At 43.4% G+C, this 15329-nt stretch overlaps 1 protein-coding gene across 2 annotated transcripts in view; it reads left to right on the top strand.

Annotated features, from left to right (window-relative positions):
- RGS19 (regulator of G protein signaling 19) overlaps positions 1–9576 on the top strand; it is a 69112-nt gene extending 59536 nt beyond the window's left edge. For both annotated transcript variants that reach the window (XM_060684324.2, XM_034401785.3), the window contains exons 4-6: positions 3594–3668; positions 7416–7650; positions 8784–9576. In XM_060684324.2, coding sequence (XP_060540307.1) covers positions 3594–3668; positions 7416–7650; positions 8784–8972 — 499 coding nt within the window. In that variant the 3' untranslated portion in view covers positions 8973–9576. The remainder of the gene's footprint in view (positions 1–3593; positions 3669–7415; positions 7651–8783) is intronic.
- Positions 9577–15329: the final 5753 nt, after the last annotated feature.

Here is a 15329-nt window from a genome sequence, read left to right as displayed (position 1 = left end):
GTTGGTCTCCTCCGGGTCCCGTCAGCTAAACAATGCCAGCTAGCGGGCCCGTGGGGGACGGCCTTCTCTGTGGCTGCCCCGGCTCTCTGGAACCAGTTACCTCCTGAGATCCGGACCATCCCCACCCTATTGGCCTTGCGGAAAGCGGTGAAGACCTGACTCTTCCGGCAGGCCTGGGGCCGTTGATCTCGCTGTTGCGATCTGGCGAGATCTGGCCATGAATGACGTGAATGAGTTTTAATTGTTTTTAATATTTTAATATTTAATGTTTTTATATATGGTTTTTAAATGCATTGTAAGCCGCCTTGAGTCTTCGGAGAAAGGCGGCATACAAGTTGAACAAACAAACAAATAAACAAACAAACAAACAAACAAATAAATAAATAAATAAATAAATAAATAAATAAATAAATCTATAGTAGTCAGGGTAAAGACAGTTTTTAAGCGAGTTTTGCCCCATTTTACGACCTTTCAATTTTGATCACGTGACTCTGGAGATGCTACAATGGCCATAAGTGAAAAACGGTAATAAGTCTTTTTTTTTTTCAGAATAGCAATTGGAAGGGACCTTGGAGGTTATGTAGTCCAACCTCCTGCTCAAGCAGGAAACCCTATACCATTTCAGACACGTGGCTGTCTCTTCTTAAAAACGTTAAAAGTTTTAAAAAGTAATCTACCAAGAGGATGACCAGAGCGTGTGAGGGATCTATCCTGAAGAATTCTCAACCCTTCCAAAAATATCACATCACTTAGGTGCCCAGGAGAAAAATAGTATACTGCTTTAAAAAGAAAAAACAGAGTTGGAAGGGACCTTGGAGGTCTCTACACCACTTCAGACAAATGGTTATCCAACATCTTCTTAAAAACTTCCAGTGTTGGAGCATTTACAACTTCTGGAGGCAAGTCATTCCACTAGTTAATTGTTCTAATGGTCAGGAAATTTCTCCTTAGTTCTAAGTTCTCCTTAGTTCTCTCTCCTTGATGAGTTTCCACCCATTGCTTCTTGTCCTGCCCTCAGGTGCTTTGGAGAATAGCTTGACTCCCTCTTCTTTGGGGCAGCCCCTGAGATATTGGAAGACTGCTATCAAGTCTCCCCTGGTCCTTCTCTTCATTAAACTAGACATACCCAGTTCCTGCAACCGTTCTTCATATGTTTTAACCTCCATTCCCCTAATCATCTAGGTTGCTCTTCTCTGTATTCTTTCTAGAGTCTCCGCATCTTTTTTACATCGACCAAAACTAAATTCAGTATTCCAAGTGTGGTCATACTAAGAATTAGAATTAGAATTTTTTATTGGCCAAGTGTGATTGGACACACAAGGAATTTGTCTTGGTGCATATGCTCTCAGTGTACATAAAAGAAAAGATACATTCATCAAGTATCATAAGATACAACACTTAATGATAGTCATAGGGGACAAATAAGCAATCCGGAAACAATATCAATATAAATCGTAAGGATACAAGCAACAAAGTTAAAATCATACAGTCATAAGTGGAAGGAGATGGGTGGTGGGACCTTTGAGAAGATTAATAGTAGTGAAGACATAGTAAATAGTTTGACAATGTTGAGGGAATTAGTTGTTTAGTAGAGTGATGGCGTTGGGGAAAAACCTGTTCTTGTGTCTAGTTGTTCTGGTGTGCAGTGCTCTAGAGCATCGTTTTGAGGGTAGGAGTTTATAAGCTTTATAAGGCTTTATAAAGCGGTATTGCTAACTTCGAATGATCATTAAACGTTGAGGACTACCTATACTTGACAATGCAAGTGGAAATGTCGTCCTATCTCTAGACTTTCAACTTCTGCTTCCTCTTCTGGCTGGCTAAACATTGAGGGTAACCTGACATCTACTGGCCAAATCAAACCAGACCAGACTCAAATATTCAGGCAGAAAACCCTACGAGCCACATCATCATCTTGTTAATTCGGATTCCATTAGTAGACAATTATTTGCAGTTCGTTTTCATCGGTCCAATTAGCAGTCTGGGGATCTGGGTATAACCAAAGCTATGACTGTAAGTTTGGTTTCTCTTTGGTAATTGAGCAACTTCTTATGGCCTCTGTTGAATTTGATGCTCTCATTTTCAACTGGTTTTGCAACTAGAATAGAATAGAATAGAATAGAATAGAATAGAATAGAATAGAATAGAATAGAATAGAATAGAATAGAATAGAATAGAATAGAATAGAATATTTATTGTCACTTTGAATGTACACTAATCGGAATACATTAAAATGAAATTTCATTGCATACAACTCTCAAAGGGTCTCCACCTGTTTATATAAACATAAACAGGACAAGATAAATAAATAAATAAATACAAAATTATGCATGTACCCACATATATTATATGACACGGAGAAACAGCACAGTCTAGTTCGGATGTATATATACCTCCCCACCACACACCCACTTCGCAGTCTGTTTCTTATATATTATAAGCAGTAATCTGAATGACAGGAAGCGAACTTCCTATAATTCCTATAATCTTCTCCGCTGTCCTCACCACTCTCTGTATGGACTTTCTATCTGAGGTTCTGCTGCCACCAAACCAAACAGTGATGCAGTTTGTTAAAACACTCTCAAATGTGCCTCTGTAAAAAGTGACCAGGACAGAAGGAGAGAGCTTGCTCTCCTCATCCGACGCAGAAAATGCAGACGCTGGTTTGCACAGTTCACTAAGGATGACGTGTGCACAGACTCAACATTTGTGGCTGATCTTGCTATTAATCAACCCGAGAAAATTGAAGTGCCAGTGACAACATTGTTTTCTCTTTCCTGAGGTCCGCAATTGCTTGAGAAATCCTTCGCTTAGGCCAGTGTTTTTCAAACTTGGCAACTTTGAAGATGTTTGGGACTTCAACTCCCAGAATTCCCCAGCCAGCAACCAGCCTAAAGCCGGACTAGAACTCACAGTCTCCTGGTTTCCAATTTGAGGCTTTAATCACTACACCAAACTGCCTTGCTTGAATGCTTTAAAATATAGCCATACAGTTAGTCCTCGACTTATGACCACAATGGAGTCCACAACTTCAATTGCTAAGCACGACAGTGGTTCAGCGAGTTTCGTCCAATGTTACGACCTTTCTTGCCGCCGTTGATATGTGAATCACTACAGTTATAAAGTTAGTAACCCGGTTGTTAAGTGAATCCGGCTTTCTCCATTGACTTGGTTTGTCACGAAGATCGCAGCCGTCATAAATATGAATCAGTGGCCAAGTGTCTTGAATTTTGATCACCTGACCCTGGGAATTTTGCAATGGTTTTTTAAGTGTGCAAAAGTCGCTTGTTTCGGTGCCATTGTAACTTCGAACAGTCACTAAGTGAAAGGTTGTAAATCAAGGACTACCTGTAATTGATAAAGCAACGGTGTTTGATTCAGATCTTCAAAAATTCTTATTTTCTCTAAAAAGTCTGTGGAGATTCTCAGTCATCCAGGTCATGGTTGTCCCAAAAATGCTTTTTTCAGGAGGCAACTGGACTTTCTGGTTTTTTTCTTTTGAAGATGTTTTGTTTCTCATCTTATTTTCTTTCTCTCTCTCTCTCTCTCTCTCTCTCTCTCTCTCTCTCTTTCTTTTTTTTTTCCATCGTTAGGAATGAAGACCGGGAAAGGGCCTGGAGAGCATCTCGCGAAACGAAATTGGAAACCATTCCAAACTGTGAATCCTGGTGAGACTCTTTTTCTGCTTGGCTGATGGGCATTCGCACAAACCTGCTTGAATCTGGCTGCAAATCGGGGCTGCATTCACACTGCAATCCTAACCAGGCCAGTTGAAGATCTTGGCCAGATGGGGGTTTGCACGACACGCTAAGCTTTTACTGGGGTTTGATTTTGTGAGTCTTTTTGTGGGGCGGCGTACAACTAAACAAGAAGCTTGGTTGGTTTGACTCAGGGTTCGAGGTTTAAGGTGGCCTGTTGTGCTGTGTGAACTCAGCTTGTTTGGTGGGTTGAAATTGTTGTGGTCTGCCAGCAGCCTGCGGAGCTAGCAGTGGAGTCGGACAGTGAAGAGGCTTGGGAGGACCATGGGCCAGTCCTGGAGTCTGGGGAAGGCTTGGACGAGGGCTCTGCATCGGAGGCAGAGATGGAGTCAGGGCCATCTGGGAGTTATGCGCGGACTCCGGAGCCTCCAGAGTCGGACAGCAGAGAGGCAGAGGAACAGAAGGAGCCTGTTCCTAGTGCACACATGCGCAGAGCTGCCAGAAAGCAAGAACAGTTAAAACTAAAGGGACAACTCGGGAGGAAGGCTTGGAGATGATTGGCCCCTCCCTTAAGGCTTAAAAGAGGAGCAAAGACACATGGGCCCTTTGCAGGAAAGCAACATTGTTAATTCTGTTCCCAGTCGGCATCTCTGTTTGATTCTGGACTCTGTGTGGCTTTGCCAAGTAGGTCTTTGGCAGAGTGTCAAGGGAGATAAAAGTTGGCGATTATCCCGAAGGACTTCTCCCGCAGGATTTTTTGCAACTAATTGGGACTCAGCTGTGAATGAACGTAATTCACAGCTGTTGCAATAAAAGAGGTTTTGGGGACTACTCGTGTGTTTTAATGACTCAGGAAGCCTAGGTCACAACAGAAATGTGTTGTGCAAACCCAGAATGTCTATGGAGATACTCAGTTATCCAGGTTGTCCCAAAAGTGCTTTTTGCAGGAGGCAAACAGTTTTTTTTCTTTGAAGACGTTTCGCTTCTCATCCAAGAAAGCTTCTTCAGCTCTGATCTGGATCCTTCCATTTCTCACCATCCAGTCAGAGCCGAAGAAGCTTCATGGATGAGAAGTGAAACGTCTTCAAAGAAAAAAACAGAAAGTCCAGTTGCCTCTTGAGAAAAAGCACTTTTGGGACTACAAACCCAGAACAATTAGGTTGAACTTAGTTGCATTGTTTAAGGAGCGTGTTTTTGGACCCCTTGATAGATTGCCGTTTTCCGTTGTTCGCTGCTCAAAGGACTCCTTTGGAGTGCTGTAGAAGAGAATTCAGTCTCATAAAGAAAGGATATATCATCCATTTGAGACCTAAACCAAGAGCTGAGCTTTCAAAACCAACTCTAAATTTCATCGTTGACCTCAACGGAACTTCAAAGTACTTGACGTGCATCTGACATATGACAGCCGTGGCCAGGGGGGTTTTCTATCAGGTTCGCTTGATTCACCAGTTGCAGCCCTTTCTGGATCGCGACACCTTGCGCATGGTCACTCACGCCCTAGTCACCTCCTGGCTGGACTACTGTAATGCTCTCTACATGGGGCTCCCCTTGAAAAGCACCCGAAGGCTCCAACTGGTCCAGAATGCGGCCGCACGGGTGGTTATGGGCGCAACCTGTTGTGCCCACGTGACACCCCTCCTGCGCGAGCTGCACTGGCTCCCAGTGGTCTTCCGGGTGCGATTCAAGGTGTTGGTCACCACCTTTAAAGCGCTCCATGGCACAGGACCTGGGTACCTTCGAGACCGTCTTCTGCCACCAGTAGCCTCCCACCGGCCAGTCCACTCCCACAGAGAGGGTCTCCTCAGGGTGCCATCGGCCAAGTTATGTCGGCTGGCGACACCCACTCGTGACATTCTCTTCCTTATTTCATTGTATGGTGTGAATCTTATATTACTAAAAGCTAAGGAGATACAGTCGTCTTTAACTTCCAGCCACAATTGATCCTGTTGCTAAGTTGGACATTGGTTACGAGAGCTTTGCTCCATTCTATGACCTTTCTTGCCACAGTTGTTAAGCGAATCACTGCATTTGTTAACAGTAGTGCCCAAAATTGTGGAAACCTTTTGGGAAAAGTCTATTTTTGAGGTTTCATTGGCCACCACTTTTTTTTTTTTTTTTGAGTTTCAAAATATTCCTATTCCACTGCTGGAATGGCCTGGGAATAGCCCAGACGTTCTTAACCCAATTGAAAATCTATGGAGCCAACTAAAGAAACCTGTTAGTCAGAAGCGACTCAGCAATAAAACCCAGTTAATAGAAGCAGTCCTTCAATCAATCTTGGTTTCAGATTATAACAGCTGCAGAACTGAAAGACTTGGTTCACTCCATGGGAAGACGTTGTAAGGCCGTCATTCATGCTAAAGGTTACCCAACTAACTATTAACTGACATGGTGATAATTTTTATATATCTCGTTTTTTTCTACGGTGATAATTTTTGTCTATCTCATTTTGTCTACGTGTTTCACTTTTCTTCTTTATCCTGTAACTGTTATTCTAATAGCAAATCCTTCATAAAAGCTATTGCATTGCATCCTTGATTAAATGATCTTTCCATTCATATATAATTTTATGGTACTACTCCCAAAAAAAGTGGTGTTGTTAGCTAGTTTTAGAAAATACACCTTTCCCAAAAGGTTTTCACAATTTTGGCCACTGCTGTAAGTGAATCTGGCTTCCCCATTGACTTTGCTGGGAAGATCACAAATGGTGATCACATGACCCTAAGACACTGTAGTCACTATATATACAGGCTGGTTGTTTAGCATTCGAATTTTGATCATATGACTGTGGGGATACTGTGATGATCGGGTGAGGACCAATCTTAAGCTACTTTTTACAGTGCCATTGTAGCTTCAAGTGGTTGCTAAATGAATAGCTGTAAATTGAGGACTACCTGTAAGTTGTTTTTGAAAGCCTCCAGTAAAGGAGCGTGAAAGCTCTAGAACGCTACTTCGCAAGCTTGTGAACTAAGACATGTGGACTTTTAACTGTTGGAATCAACTGGTTGAGGTGAGTTGTGTTGTTGAACTGTTGATATGTTATATCAACATATAATATGTTAATATATAATATATTATTATATAATAGATGGACTTTGATTGAATATGATTGCCTTGGATTACTCATTCTGGGACTTATTACTTGCAAGCTTGACAGTGGTGGTGAATTGTGGGTTAGTTGACTTCAACTGTTGAGATGAACTGGTTGAGTTGAGTTGTGTTGCTGAATTGAAGTAGTTGAGTTGTGTGATCTTCAATTGTTGAAGTTAACTTCAATTATTGAGTTGAATTGGTTGAGTTGTGTTGTGTGTTGGGTTGTGTGGTCTTCAGTTGTTAAAGTTGACTTCAACTGTTGACTTGAACTGATTGAGTTGAGTTGTGTTGTTGAATTGAACTGGTTGAGTTGAATTGAGTTGTGTGGTCTTCAGTTGTTGAAATTGACTTTAACTGTTGAGTTGAACTGGTTGAGTTGAGACGGAATGAGATGAGATGAGATGTATGGACTTCAACTGTTGAAGTTGACTTCAACTGGTTGAGTTGAAGTCCGCAAGACTTAAAAGTTGCCAAGGCTGAGAAACACTGCTCTAGTTGTGCAAGAATTACCAAGATCTCACTCCAATAACACATTTCGTTTTCCTCCTCCTCTTCCTCTTCTTCCCACTGTGACTCACTCTACCTTGCTTTGTTTCTGCTGGATCGCGGCTCCTGTGCCTTCAGCACCAAACCCACCACCGAAGAAATTAAGGTCTGGTCTCAGTCGTTTGACAAGTTGATGAAAAACCCAGCTGGCAGGAACGTGTTTCGGGAATTCTTACGGACTGAATACAGCGAGGAAAATATGCTCTTTTGGTTAGCTTGCGAGGAGCTCAAAAGCGAATGCAACAAGCGTGCCATCGACGAGAAAGCACGGATGATCTATGAAGATTATATCTCCATCCTTTCTCCCAAGGAGGTATTTCTTTTCCTATTTTATTCCAGCACCCCAAAATGTTTCAGATAACCAAATTCAAATACCAGTTTTCATTCAATTGGTAAATGATAGTGCCTGGGCCCTTTTTCTCTTACCTTAGCAGTCCAGAAACTTTTCCAATGTTTTCTCATTCTACCTGAAGACTTATCGTGTGTGCAATTATTAGGCAAGTGAGTATTTTGACCATATCATAATTTTTATGCATATTTTCCACCTCCAAGCTGTATAAACTGTATAAATGAAAAGAAGGACGAGGGATGACATGATAGCAGTGTTCTAGTATCTCAGGGGCTGCCACAAAGAAGAGGGAGTCGAACTATTCTCCAAAGCAGAACCCTGCTGAGGGCAGAACAAGAAGCAATGGGTGGAAACTAATCAAGGAGAGAAGCAATTTAGAACTAAGGAGAAATTTCCTAACAGTGAGAACAATTAATCAGTGGAACCACTTGCCTCCAGAAGTTGTGAATGCTCCAACACTGGAAGTTTTTAAAAAGAGATTAGCTAACCATTTGTCTGAAGTGGTGTAGGATTTCCTGCCTAAGCAGGGGGTTGGACTAGAAGACCTCCAAGGTCCCTTCCAACTCTTGTTATTCTGTTTTTCCCAAAGTGGAATGCGTAGTGAATATAAACAGATCAGTTGATGTGTGTTTGTGTAACGAGGGAGGGTGTGGCCTAAGGAAATCAACACCCTTTATCAAGGTGTGCATAATTATCAGGCAGCTCCTTTTCCTCAGGCAAAACGGGCCAAAAAAAAAGAGATTTAACTGACTCTGAAAAGTCAAACATTGTAAAACGTCTTTCAGAGGGTTGCAGCCCCCTTGAAATTGCTAAAATATCAGGGCATGATCCCAGAACCATCAAAACGTTTTGTTGCAAATAGTCAACAGGGATGGCTTTTTTTGAAATGTCAGAAATGTTTATCTGTACATTTTGAGTTGTTTGTTTATTATCCTCACTTTAAACAGATGAAAATAAACGAGTGAGATGGGAACATTTTCATTTAGTTGCATAATAATTCTGCACACTAATAGTTGCCCAATCATTGGGCACACATAGATTAAGAAAGCCGAAATCATCTTTCTTATTGTGTTTTGCCCACCCTCCCTTTTTCTCAGGTCAGCTTGGACTCCCGTGTCCGTGAGGGCATCAACCGCAAGATGCAGGAGCCCTCCTCGCACACCTTCGACGATGCGCAGTTACAGATTTACACGCTTATGCACAGAGACTCCTACCCCCGTTTCCTGAACTCTGCCATATACAAAGCTCTGATCCAGAGTGTCTCTCGGTCATCTTCGGAGTCTTAAGCCCTTCTGTACCATTGATAAGAGACACCAAGTGAAGGATTTCCTTTCCTACAAACAGGTGTTACTGGTTTTTCCCCCCTCTTCTTCTTTAAAAAAAACAACTCCCACATGAGCTTACAGAACAAAATAGACTGAAGACAGCTGAGTTCTGATCACAGACAATAGTCCAGTCGTTGGAAAGTTCACTCCACAACTTCCTGCCCAGTTTTTCTTCCCTCAGAAAAGAGCCTATGCCAGCCGCCATCAAGGACTCAGGCTTCTACTTCCATTACAGAATGTGGGTTGGCCCCCAGCCTAGAGATGGAGAATGCAGAACGGAGCAACCAACCAGCAACAGATTGGGAGGTTAGACCTCTGGGGCCACGTGGCAGAAGAAACCAGACCAAAGCCCCACATCTCCTGGACGTTTTGATCTCTCCCTCTCGGATTTGTGTTTAGTTTGTTTTTTTTTTAAATTCCTTCCGTGTTTATTAAGAATTATTTCCATGGTGTTCTTGTAGACACAACGATCTCAGATGGTTGGAGTGGAAACTGAGGTTAGGCCAATGTTAATGGAATTAAGAAAAGTTCAGATGTTATAAAAAGTACGTTCAGGTTTCCTGCATCTCGAATGCTTTCCGTTCAGTTTATTCTAGGTAGGGTTCCCTCACCTCAGTTTGAGAAGAAGCAGGGAGCTCTTCAAGGGAAAGAGAAGATAGCTGGTACTTAGCTCTGATGTGGAAGCTCTGTGAGAAAGCTTCCTAATTAATTAATTAATTAATTAATATTTAGGCCAAAAATCTCCCCATTGTTGTAGGTCACATTGTCCACCCATCTCCGATGTACAGTGGTTCCTCGGTACTTGTTGGTAATCCGTTCCAGAGACACGAAAACTGACAGGTACTGAGAAAACCACGTGACCAACTATTCAAGAACTAGGCATGAGGTAGCCAACGTTGGCAGGTTCTTACACATTGGCTACCAGGAGAAAGATGAGTGCCGGGACAAGATTTCTGCTTCAAAACATGTCGGATACCGAATTCGACGCATTTTAAAGCAGCTGGGTGCCAAAATATGACTCTGTGTGGACTACAGGGGTTTAAATGACCAAGAGGGTCCTTCAAGACTGCCATGCTGTGGATTTCAGATTGAATTCCAGTTTTCTTCCTTTCTTTAAAAGCTAAGGGGCTCTTTTGCAGATGGAATTGTGGGTCTACCAGGCTTCTGCAGAGAAGAATGAATGAATGACCCTGCCATTAGGCACAGTGTAGCAGCCCCTGTCTGGAGCAACTGCTCTGCAGATAGATCTCGACTTACAATCACAATTGAGCCCAAGATTTCTGTTGTTAAGTGAGACGTTAAGTGAGATTTGCCTCCTTTTTACGACTTTTCTTGCCTCGGTTGTTAAGTGAATCACCGCAATTGATAAGTTAAGTAACCCGGTTGCCAGGTGAATCTGGCTTCCCCATGGGACGGAAGCCCATGCCATAAGTATGAAACGGCCATAAGTATGAAACAACTGCCAAGCGTCTGAATTTTGATCACACAACCATGGGAATGCGGCAAAAAGCCGTAATTGCCAAAAATGGTCCTAATTCCCTTTTTTCCAGTGCCGTTATAACTTCAAACGGTCACTATATGAACTGTTTGTAAGTCAAGGACTACCTGTATTGTGGCTCTCTGGAATAGTTTACAGATTTGGCTGCCCTATGGTGGTAGCCCTGGAATCTACCTTCCACCAGCAACCACTGTATCCCTTTTACCCCAGATGCTTTGAAGGACATCTCCAAGAGATGTCTTTAAGAATGGTACCCACTGATGAAGAGAGAAGATAGGTTACAGCGATGATGTCTCTAGTCAGCAGGAACATGGGAAAGAACACCCGAGAGCAACAACTAGTCTTCCAACTCAAGAAGTGGATGGGGTCTCCTAATTTGGGCGGGCTGATCTTTGGACTTCTCTTCCCAGGAGGGAGGAGAACTGGGCAGAGAAGGTGCAAGGGGTTGGACTAGAAGACCTCCAAGACCCCTTCCAGTTCTATTCTGATAGATCTGATTGTAGGTTCTCCAGTTCCTATTAGGCAGTAGTAGGATCCATAATCTTCATGGCTTAGGAACCAGAATGAGGCCTTCTTCACTCAGTTGATGTTAAAGGTAGCCCTTGGGGTACAGTCACAATTGAGCCCAAAATGTCTGTTGCTGAGTGAGACATTCGTTAAGTGAGTTTTGTCCCGTTTTACGACCTTTCTGGCCACACTTGTTAAGTGAATCACTGCAATTGTTAAATTACTACCCTGTTTCCCCCAAAATAAGACATCCCCTGATAATAAGCCCAGTCGGGCTTTTGAGCGCATGGCAATAAGGCCAAGCACTTATTTCAGGGTTCAAAAAAATATAAGACAGGGTCTTATTTTCGGGGAAACACGGTAACATGGTTGTTAAGTGAATCCAGCTTCCCCATATTGACTCAGCTTGTCAGAAAGTCGCAAAAGTGGAGTGGAGTTGGCCCGTGATGCACGTTTCGTCCCTTCTCCGCTGGAAACTGTTCTGACCCAGCTCCCCAAACACAACAATCCCTCTGTTTAAATCAATGATTTCCTTATTAGGAGCGCCAGCAGCCCCGGCAAAAAGTTTCTCAACGCAGGCTTAACAAGTTTGTCCGGCAGGGAGATGAATAATTGTCTGCCACACCTATTCATCTCCGCCCCCTGCCTTTTATCCCCAGAGCTAGGGTGGGGCTGCGCTAGCAGCGGTGGCTCTTCCGTCCCACGGACCGGCCCATAGATTTCCACTGCTCTCCTCTCCTCTGCCTTCTGTGCATCCATGCATCAGGCACTGGACCCAGCTGTTCCTCCTCTTCCTCATCAGCCACCTCCAGACCTGGGGGCTGTTGACTCTCCATCTGAGGGCTGACGGACGGTCCAGGCTCCACCTCTCTCTCTCTCTCTGACAGCTCCATTTTCTCTTCCCCCTCAGCTCTCAGGTTGCCTTGATGCTGGCCCTGACTTCTACGCCGCCTCCTCATTTGATTCGGCTGCTGGAGGGACTGGCAGCCGACAGGCCACAACACTATCATCCTGTGCCCCAAAGGTGGGCAACTGCACTTTGTTTTGCCTGAAGACGTTTCGCTTCTCATCCAAGGAGCTGCTTCCAAAGAACTGAAGAAGCTTCTTGGATGAGAAGCGAAACGTCTTCAAGCAAAAACAAAGAAAGCCCTTTTGGAAAAAGCGCCTTTGGGACAACCATGACCTGGATGACTGAGAATCTCCAGAGAAATCTATGATCCCGTGGAAGCCGTGAGCACTTGGTTGCTTCCCATAAGTTTTGGGATAGCCGTTCCAGATGTTCTGTAGTTCCAACTGCCAGTGCCAGCATATTGGGAGAGTGATGGGTTACAGAACAGAAGGACTGGGGGGTCCTTGATGCTCTCTAAGCTTGGTTGTTCTCTTGCAGACGTTACATTACCCAACTAGGTAACCTCATCAGTTCTAGAAGGGAGTGAAGTCAAGGAATTACCAACTCCAACAACAACCCAACAATAAACAACAGCCTAATCAAGGAGTCACCAAGGTCATTCCCACCAACACTGACAGGGAAAACAATTGGTAAATAAGAGAGAGAAAAACCCCTTCCCTTCTAGCACTGATGATGTTACCTAGTTGGGTCATGAAATGTTTGCAAGAAAACAACCAAATTCAGAGCGCCGAGGACACCATAGTCATTGTTGTCCTCTTCCTCTCCATAAACCCCACTCCTTACTGCACTGACAATGTTACCTAGTTGGGTGATGAAATGTCTACAAGAAAACAACCAAGCTCAGAACAACAAAAAAAAACCACAATTCCACCGTCTGTTACTGATCTTCTATTGATAATCCTAAGGAAAAGATGGCCTAAGAATGGGTAGCTGGATCTGGTGGACAGCCTGGCCTCCAGAACCATTACACTCCATTCAGAGGTGGGATTCATATAATGTGCTTACCAGTTCGCCCAGCATCAACAGTGTGAGCTCCCACGCATGCTCGCTTCACTCATGCACACACCTTCGCAAGCATGTGTGCGAAGAAAACGTGGCTAAATAGGACAGCATAGCACCTGGGCAGTGGTAGCCGCTACTACCGATTCGTCTGAACCGGCTGAATACCATCACTGACTCCATTGTAGTTATAGTTTGGATTCCTGTTAAGAGGTCTCCCTGTTTATATGCTCTCTCCAAATCTTTTGTTCCAACAATAGGCAAAGCGATAGGACATCCCTGGATGGTGCAGACTCCACCCTATTCTGCTTTTGAGGTTGTCACCCAAAACCACATTATTTCTCAGCCGCTGCCCACTGGGCCAATGCTCTCGACGAATTCCCTCGCTCTTGAATGTTAAGGTTTCCTGGCCTCGTCTTCTATAAGAGTGCCATCGGGATGGTGGGGCGTCTTTCCTCTTTTCATAATGCTTCTCTGCTGTCTGGTTTTGGGGGCTAAAATAACCGTGTTTCCCCGAAAATAAGCCCTCTCCTGAAAATAAGCCCTCCCCCAAAGATAAGCCCTCCCCAGAAATATTTAAGGGCATGCACAGCCAATCCCCGCCATTTCCTCTGGTTAGGGTTAGGGAGACAGAGCTGGAAATCAGGTACGACGGCAAGAGGATCCCTGTCTTGCTCCACACGCCCCAAAATAATAAGACCTCCCCGAAAATAAGGCCAAGCGCTTATTTCGGGGTTCAAAAAAATATAAGATGGTCTTATTTTCGGGGAAACACGGTAGGAGGTGCTAAGGACAGGATAAATCTCAGGGTTAGTGTTCCTTTGCTCAGGAGGGAGGGACCTCAAGCCATCTCAGCCCCTCCCCCCTCTTGCATTTTTCTAAAGGGGTATCTGTGAGTTATAGAAAGCACTTTTCAAAAAACTGGTCACCCCAATAAATCTTCCTGGCCTGCCTAGTAAAACTTTTTTTTTTGTCTCTAGAAACTCGTGTGTTTTGTGGCCAGTAAAATATGGAAACTTTGCCCGATACCTTCTTAATTCCCATGCAGGTGAAACTGAATACTCATCGTTAATTGGTTCCAGGAGGCGCAATGAGTACCAAAAATGATGAATACCAAACATTTTTTTCCCATGAGGAATAACGTAATGAGTCACAGGGCAGCCGACACTGACAAGTTCTAGCTGGTGTGTTTAGTACCAAACAAACGATGAGTACCGGGACAAAATTTTCACATCAAAATGTGTTGAGTATCAATGAGTACCAGGACAAAATTTTCACATCAAAATGTGTTGGGCATCAAATTTGATAAATTTCAAAGCAGTTGAATACTGAGATACTACTGCATTCCTATAGTTTGGAAAATTGCTTTGGAATTACATAAAGAGGTGGATCCACAGGGCTGAGGTGTTTTTATTTTAAACATACTTTTTATGACTTTGTGGAAGCTCTCTGCCTCCGGAAGGAATCAAGGGCCAATTGAGTAAAATCAAAAGCATTTTTGTTTACATCTACCAAGATGATAGGAATATCGACAGGCATGCTGTAAAAATAGGGTTGTTGTTTCTTTATACGGGGTTTTGCAAACTCCTCTGAAAGGATTTGACAGGGTTTTGTGGGAATCAGAAACTTTGCAAGGGGCTTAAGCATTAAAAACAACAACACTGAATACACTCAGTCTTTTAAGTTCCTGCTTTGAAGCTACAGGGTTCCATTGCATTTTTCTGTAAACTTGAGCAGCTCATCAGCTGACATTCCAGAGCCCCACCCCCCGTAATTTGGGATTCTGGGAATTTTTAAAATAAAATTGGCTCTATAGCTTTAAAAAGTTTGAAAATTCATGCTCTGGAACAGTGTTGGAAACACTGGGAAACTTTTAAGAAGTGTAGATATCAATTCCCAGAATTCCTCTGGCTGGAGAATTCTGGGAGTTGGGAGTCCACAAATTTAAGTTGCATCTGACCCCATGAACCAGAGAACGGCAGGCCCCCCCGTACACTTTCTCCCAGAGTTTGCCAAAATTCATGTTCATTGCGTCAATGACTCTTACCTAATCATCTCTTCCTCTACTGTTCCCATCTTTTGCCTCCCATCTTCTCCAACATCAGGGTCTTCTAAAAGGAGTCCTCATTTGGTGGCTAAAATATTTCAGCTTCAGCATCTGTCCTTCCAGGGTTGATTTCCTTTAGGGTTGACTGATTGGATCTCCTTGCAGTCCAAGGGACTCTCCCAACGCCACAATTGGAAAGCATCGATTCTTCGGCTTTCAACCTTCCTTATAATCCAACTCTGGCAGCCGTACATTACGACTGAAAAAATCAACGCTTTGATCTTACACAAATCTTAAAAAGGTTTAGCTAAAGTTGAGAAACCCTTCTCTAGAATATTGACTGCAGCAATCTGACCA

Source organism: Pantherophis guttatus, chromosome 3 (genome assembly GCF_059756535.1).
Source record: "Pantherophis guttatus breed Tessera chromosome 3, ASM5975653v1, whole genome shotgun sequence".
NCBI classification, from domain to species: Eukaryota; Metazoa; Chordata; class Lepidosauria; order Squamata; family Colubridae; genus Pantherophis; species Pantherophis guttatus.
This window is presented reverse-complemented; position numbering and strand designations above follow the sequence as displayed.